The sequence below is a fragment of the Cephus cinctus genome, unplaced genomic scaffold (assembly GCF_000341935.2).
Source record: "Cephus cinctus unplaced genomic scaffold, Ccin1 Ccin1_scaffold0228, whole genome shotgun sequence".
Classification (NCBI taxonomy): domain Eukaryota; kingdom Metazoa; phylum Arthropoda; class Insecta; order Hymenoptera; family Cephidae; genus Cephus; species Cephus cinctus.
The window spans coordinates 577,452-584,048 of NW_014332944.1; the positions used below are offsets into that span (position 1 = coordinate 577,452).

Sequence of the window (6,597 nt, forward strand, 5' to 3'; positions counted from 1 at the left end):
CCCCCCCCCTTCATAATTTCTCCCGTTATTTTTTCATTTTTCTCAAGACTTTTTTTTTCCTCCCTCGTACCTTCGCACGGCAATTGGATGTTTCGAGGGTGCCTCTAATTTTTCGCTCCTAATTATCTCGTCGGGATAAAAACAACAAGGAGGAACGTAGACCGCGAAATTCGCGGTTTTTTTTTTTATTTTTTTTTTTTTCTTAAAAACTCGTCTCTTTGTTCTACATTGACAGTGTATCAAGGTCGAGTGTTCAGAATGACCTTTTCTTTTTAATCCGTGACGCAGGATACGACCTTAGCCATTTGTTATCGGTCTTAACAATTTTCATTTTTTTTTTCAAAATAATTTATTTTAATTATTCCACGGGAAATCCCCCCTCTCCTATGTCTAATAAATTTTTCTTTTAACCCAATCGACCCAGTATCACGTATTTCGAGTGCAACGATTGATCCTAATAAATCATTCTGACACTTTGATATTTCAGGCTTAATAAATATACAACTTTGTAGCGAGATGGCGTAAGAAAAAGAGTCGGTAATTACTGTAAGCTCGCTGTCATTATTCAATAAGATTCCAAGGTCCGCAGACTCGACTGAAATAATATGCTATTGTGACCAGTTGTTATATATATATATATATATATATAATCCTCAAGTTGTTGTCCCTGTGATTCACCCACGCTCTACTACCCATTTAGGGTCTGATTCACTTTACGACACTGTACCTATATACCTCGTACAGACTATAGCGTTCGCCATATACATTGCATCGTGACCCAGCACACGTTATAAACATATATACACTTAAATATTGCATAAGACACAGAGTGCATTATATAATTTAAAAATTAAGCCGACCCGTTGGTTTTCTATTATAAAAAAATTTTGAAAAAAAAATAATTTAATCTTGATTGCGTGTAACAGTTTTGCGAGTTTATCATTATATTTGAAAATTTTTCAAATAATTTTTCTCGGCATCCAGAAATCCCGACCTACCTGCCTACCTGTCTGCTTAACCCCGGTTACCGTTATTCACGTGGGTAATTCATGTAATTGCCCAGGTTATTTATACGCGATTGCGGATAATGACGTCTGGAATTTCGTCACGGTAAAAAGAAATTTTACTCGAAACCTTTAAAAGCTTACTTAAGTTACGCGAATCTTGTTTCACGTGTTTCTTTATCAATACGTTGTTGAGTCTTAAAGCGAATGAGTGAAAATACTAAATAATGCGCGTGTAAAAATTGGTCGCTTATACGAAGAAGCAATTGCCAAACGATTAACCTCTCATAACTTGAACATGGCATTGACTGTACCACGTGTTAATGACATTTCGTAAAAACATGGCTGACTGTAGATATATAGTATATATATATATACAGTTAACAAGACTAGTAGCCTTTCACTAATTTCCACCAATGGCGAACGTTAACATTGAAATTTTCTAGGAAATTCTTTGAAATATATTATTTTAGCTCTGGCCATCCAATTTACCTAACCTGACCTAGCTTAGTAATACTAAGCATATACAGTCGACTACCTGAACCATACCCATCCGTATTACACTCGTGGCGAATGATTTTGAATTTTCAATAATTCGAAATTTTAGTCACTGACCGTCAGTTCCCGATGACGATTGCCATTAACGCGCGTCGTGTAAGATCAGTGTTGATTTTGAAAATTGTAATTTTATTTTTGTGAATTTTTTTAACAGTGTACCTATTGTTTATCGTATAATTGGATATTGGGTCTGAAGAGCGTCGCGACGCTTTGTGAATATATCACGCGAGTAGAGTGGATCCTGTATATGGAGTGCTATGTCGCAGATTTTAAATTGCTTTAAATTCTTCGGCGATAATCAATTGAATACTGGTATAACAAAATATTTGGACATATTTTTATCGAGTGACAAGAGCGAATCGATCGTCGGCCGTGATTAGTTTTTGATAACCAATGTGTCTTGAATACCTTAGATTTCATTAGGGTTTTTGAAAATTTTTCGATAATCATAATAAAGTCGTGTTATCGTTAAGGCTCAATGAAGAATACTGAAACAGCGAAGCGATTGTGACAGCTGTCAGATTAGCGTGTCACGTGGTCGTAATACATTGTACGTCGATTGTTTACTTGAAATTCGTTTACAATAAAGCGACTAAGTCATTTTTATAGATTTAATTTAATTAATCAGTAAATTTTGTCGTCGCGCTGTCAGCCCGATAGCAATAGACATTGGTCGTAGAACATGGAAGACCTTGATAGCGTAACGTCACCATGTCGAAAAACATGTTTTTGTTTCTGTCAACAAATTGTTTTCAATTCGACGATCGCGCCTGTGTGAGCGACAAAATTCAAAAGTCGCGCCATAACCTCGACGACTCGCTAAGGTTTCAATTCCTTCGTTTGTCATGTACGAATATCCAAAATTTGCGGTGGGAAAAAATTTTTGGATCGATAGGAAAAAATTGATGATTAAAAAAAATATTTGATTTCAGGGGTGCTGGAGATGGCAGCCACTGAGAGTACCATCAGATTCAGCGGTCACACCCTGGACAAGGCTACCAAGGCCAAGGTAAGCACATCAGTCGATAAGAATGAATTTGATAAAAGTGGTAAGAAAGGTGAAATTGAATCAGATTCTCAAATAATTTCTAATGGAAATCTATTTCTTTTTGATTTATCTAACGAATAGTCTGTTCCATTTCAGGTTACTCTGGAGAACTACTACAGCAACCTCATAGCCCAACACATAGAGCGGAAGCAGAGACTCGCAAAGCTCGAAGAGTCCCTCAAGGATGAGGGTCTGTCGGAGCAGCAGAAACAAGAGAAGAGACTTCAGCATGCACAGAAGGAGACGGAATTTCTGCGGCTGAAACGCTCACGACTTGGCGTCGAGGATTTCGAACCGCTTAAGGTCATAGGTCGAGGTGCGTTCGGCGAGGTCAGGCTAGTCCAGAAGAAAGACACTGGGCACGTTTACGCCATGAAGATATTGAGGAAGGCAGACATGCTGGAAAAGGAGCAGGTCGCTCACGTAAGGGCTGAGAGGGACGTCCTGGTGGAAGCTGATCATCAGTGGGTAGTGAAGATGTACTACAGCTTCCAGGATCCCATTAATCTGTATCTCATAATGGAGTTCTTACCTGGAGGTAAATATAAAAGAAATGAAGCATACATCGTACTATTGATTTTTTATCATTTTCAATGATTTTCTTATCGTCATTAATATTTTAGGTGACATGATGACCCTGCTGATGAAGAAGGATACGCTTTCTGAGGAATGCACGCAGTTTTATATTTCCGAGACGGCGTTAGCCATCGACTCCATACATAAGCTAGGTTTTATTCATAGGTAAGTGTTCTTTGAAAAAAATTTCAATCAATTCTTTCACCCGATATGGATAATTATCAAAAATCAAGAGGTCTGTCATTTTATAAAATTGCATTTCTTCTCCACAGGGATATCAAGCCAGACAACCTGTTGCTGGATGCACGGGGCCACATAAAGCTTTCAGATTTTGGACTGTGCACGGGTCTAAAAAAATCCCATAGGACAGATTTCTATAGAGATCTAAGTCAGGCAAAACCATCCGATTTCAGTAAGTAATGAACCATAGTATATTAATACATCCAATCACAGTATCAGGATTAATTTATTTAATTCATCTTTCAGTGACGTCCTGCGGATGCGGAAGTGGCGGTCCAATGGATAGTAAGAGACGAGCTGAGAGCTGGAAAAGAAACAGAAGAGCACTTGCTTACAGTACAGTTGGCACTCCTGATTACATAGCTCCCGAAGTGTTCCTACAGACTGGATACGGACCAGCCTGTGATTGCTGGTCTCTGGGTGTCATAATGTACGAGATGCTCATAGGTAAAGATCATAGCTATTTAAACGTTCACGGACGACCGTTCAAAATGACGCATGATGATCAAACGTCAACCTTGTCTTCGTTTATTCTACAGGTTATCCTCCGTTCTGTAGCGAGAATCCACAGGAGACTTACAGAAAGGTCATGAACTGGCGTGAGACACTTGTATTCCCACCGGAAGTACCTATAAGCGAGGAAGCCAAGGACACCATAATTAGGTTCTGTTGCGAAGCCGACAGACGATTAGGTTGGTTACTTATTAAAATATAAGAACAAAGTTCCTCCAGGCTTTGTCTTACCTCTAAAACAAATACAATGATCGAGCTGATGAAAAGGAAGAAAATTGAAAACATTATAATCGCAGGTTCGCAGAGAGGAATAGAGGAGCTGAAACTAGCCCCGTTCTTCAGGGGTGTCGATTGGGAACACATCAGGGAACGACCTGCGGCGATACCGGTCGAGGTGCGCTCTATCGACGACACGTCGAACTTCGACGAGTTCCCGGATGTCAAACTCGAGATACGTAAGTAAAGATAATCCATGATTAATAAATAAAATCGAGCGGGATAATTCAAGTACGCTAGTTGTCTCGTAACAGCCTGCCGTTTCGTCTGTGCAGCCTCGGCGCCGTTGCCCCAGGATGGCGAGGTTATATACAAGGATTGGGTGTTCATAAACTACACGTTCAAACGCTTCGAGGGTCTTACGCAACGCGGCACGCCCACCAAGAAATAGCAAGTACCTTCGTCGTCGATCTGCACTTTGGCAAACGGCAGACAATGCAGCGATCCGATTGGCATTCCGGTCCTGGTACATCATCCACATCCGACATCAGCGTCGTCATTCGTTACGTCAGCGACGACGTCGTCATCGTCGCCGCGTAACGACGACTGAGCTGTGTCGTGAATTCGTTTCTTTTAAAATGAATTTCTCGGCTTTACTTTCTTTCCAAAGGGAAGACGAGGAAGAAGAAGAATAAGAAGAAAAACATGTCTTTCTCTGTACATATATGTAAATGCGGAACCTTTAGGTACGCGAATGTGCGCATGCGCGAGTCGTCATTTATCATCCCGTGAACGAAACGGTGGAATCTAATGTCAACGTTATAGAAAGACAAAAGCTGCCGATGAAGTTAGAGCTTTGTGGATAGAGGGCGAAGAAGATTGAAAATTGAGGATGAACATCTTTTTTGAACGCGATTGCGCTGCGTAAAAGTTCGGAGTGACGCAAAAGTGCACAATAAATAAAATGTGTAAATGGATTTGATCTTACGCTAAGAGATGGCGCTGCGCTCGCGTGACAATGAATCATGAAGTTTTCTTTTTTTTTTTCGTTTATCTCTCTGTTCTCGTTATCAAAAGGCGCAGCGCTATTGTCCAATATTCGCTATTTGTTCACGAGCCGATGACTTTCATTTGGTTCTTTTAATTCTTTTCGTTTTTCATTCTTTCTTCCGCGTTTCTCGGAGACGCTTGAATGAAATTCGGCGCGCATAGCATAATAAGCTCTCTGTGGTAAGATATAATGAAATACTTGGAGTCGGATTTAATGGAGGATTCTTTGTAATTCATTATTATATACGGAAAGACATACTTTGAAGTTCGTAGCACTGTAAATCGTATATCTCTAAGAGAATTCTTTGTGAATTCTATGGACAAAATGTGTGACTGATGAAGAACGTTTAAATTATTGGTTATTTGGCGAGATCGAGATACGCGTTTCATTAAATTTAATATATATTTAAAGACGTATATAGTTTTCCTTTTTCTATCGATTACGTGTTGGCAACGCTTATACAAACGCGCGTACGCAAAATTCATATACACGTAATTCTAAAAAAAGAAGAAGCACGCGCGACACTTCTTTGTATCTAAAAAAGGCAAGTTTGTCAATTTCAATGGGGAATTATTCTCTTCTTTTAAAAAGAAACTTTTTCACTTTTCGTCATTATCCTTGAGAGCTTTTGTGTCTTAGCAATTAAGCCTGCATTTGCTTTTCGGCGCTTTCACCAACGTATGACCTTATAATTATTTAACCTTTTTATCGAGTCCAAACCCCTTACCCCATCTCAGGGTTAATTTACAATCTGCGTTTGCATTGCCATTTTATATTCTAAATCGCTCAAGTCATGCGTGCTTCGGATGTCGCATACGCGTGAAAAATGAAACCGCGAACAAAGGATTTTCGAATTTAACGCGTCATACGAGTATTAATAAATTGGATATATAATTAAAAATTAAAGAAATCCTATTTGTCCATTTAAATAATTGTTCGCAAGTCCGACAAAGAGGTGACTCAGTCGAAGCTTATTAAATTGGAATATAGTTGATTATCCAAAAAAGTTTCCTAAATTTAAAGGAAAAATACGTCGTCGTTACGTTTTTGAGGTTAAATTGTCTCTTTTTTTTTACTCAGTCACATTGTATCTCTCACTCACTCTCACGTTGTTTCTCGTTACTTTAGGTCAAATACGGCAAGCGAATGACATTTCCTTATTCTCGATATGAAATTTTTCTTACGCAATACATGTAAATTATATGCGCGTACGCCTTTGTGTTATTTTTTGTCTCTCTAAAATTCAATAAGCATTCGCTGAGTTTATGCGCTTTTTAATATCCTCTGAAATCTCTCTCGGCTTTTATACGGTTTTAACTCGTGAGAAATCGGCTCGACGGTACTAATTCTCTCTAAAAAAAAAAAAAAAAAAAAAAAAAAAAAAAAAAAAA

The 6,597-nt window shown here is 38.8% G+C and overlaps 1 protein-coding gene across 12 annotated transcripts in view; it reads left to right on the forward strand.

The window, feature by feature from the left end:
* LOC107265537 (serine/threonine-protein kinase tricorner) overlaps window positions 1-6,597 on the forward strand; it is a 62,316-nt gene extending 55,719 nt beyond the window's left edge. For 9 of the 12 annotated variants that reach the window (XM_015735102.2, XM_015735101.2, XM_015735099.2 and 6 more), the window contains 8 exons: window positions 2,495-2,571; window positions 2,707-3,148; window positions 3,234-3,351; window positions 3,459-3,598; window positions 3,673-3,873; window positions 3,966-4,118; window positions 4,236-4,394; window positions 4,470-6,597. In XM_015735102.2, the coding sequence (XP_015590588.1) occupies window positions 2,495-2,571; window positions 2,707-3,148; window positions 3,234-3,351; window positions 3,459-3,598; window positions 3,673-3,873; window positions 3,966-4,118; window positions 4,236-4,394; window positions 4,470-4,606 (1,427 nt within the window). In that variant the 3' untranslated portion in view covers window positions 4,607-6,597. Of the gene's footprint in view, window positions 1-2,258; window positions 2,410-2,494; window positions 2,572-2,706; window positions 3,149-3,233; window positions 3,352-3,458; window positions 3,599-3,672; window positions 3,874-3,965; window positions 4,119-4,235; window positions 4,395-4,469 lie in introns of those variants that run through there. The other 3 variants (XM_015735104.2, XM_015735100.2, XM_015735103.2) reach the window with 2 other exon arrangements.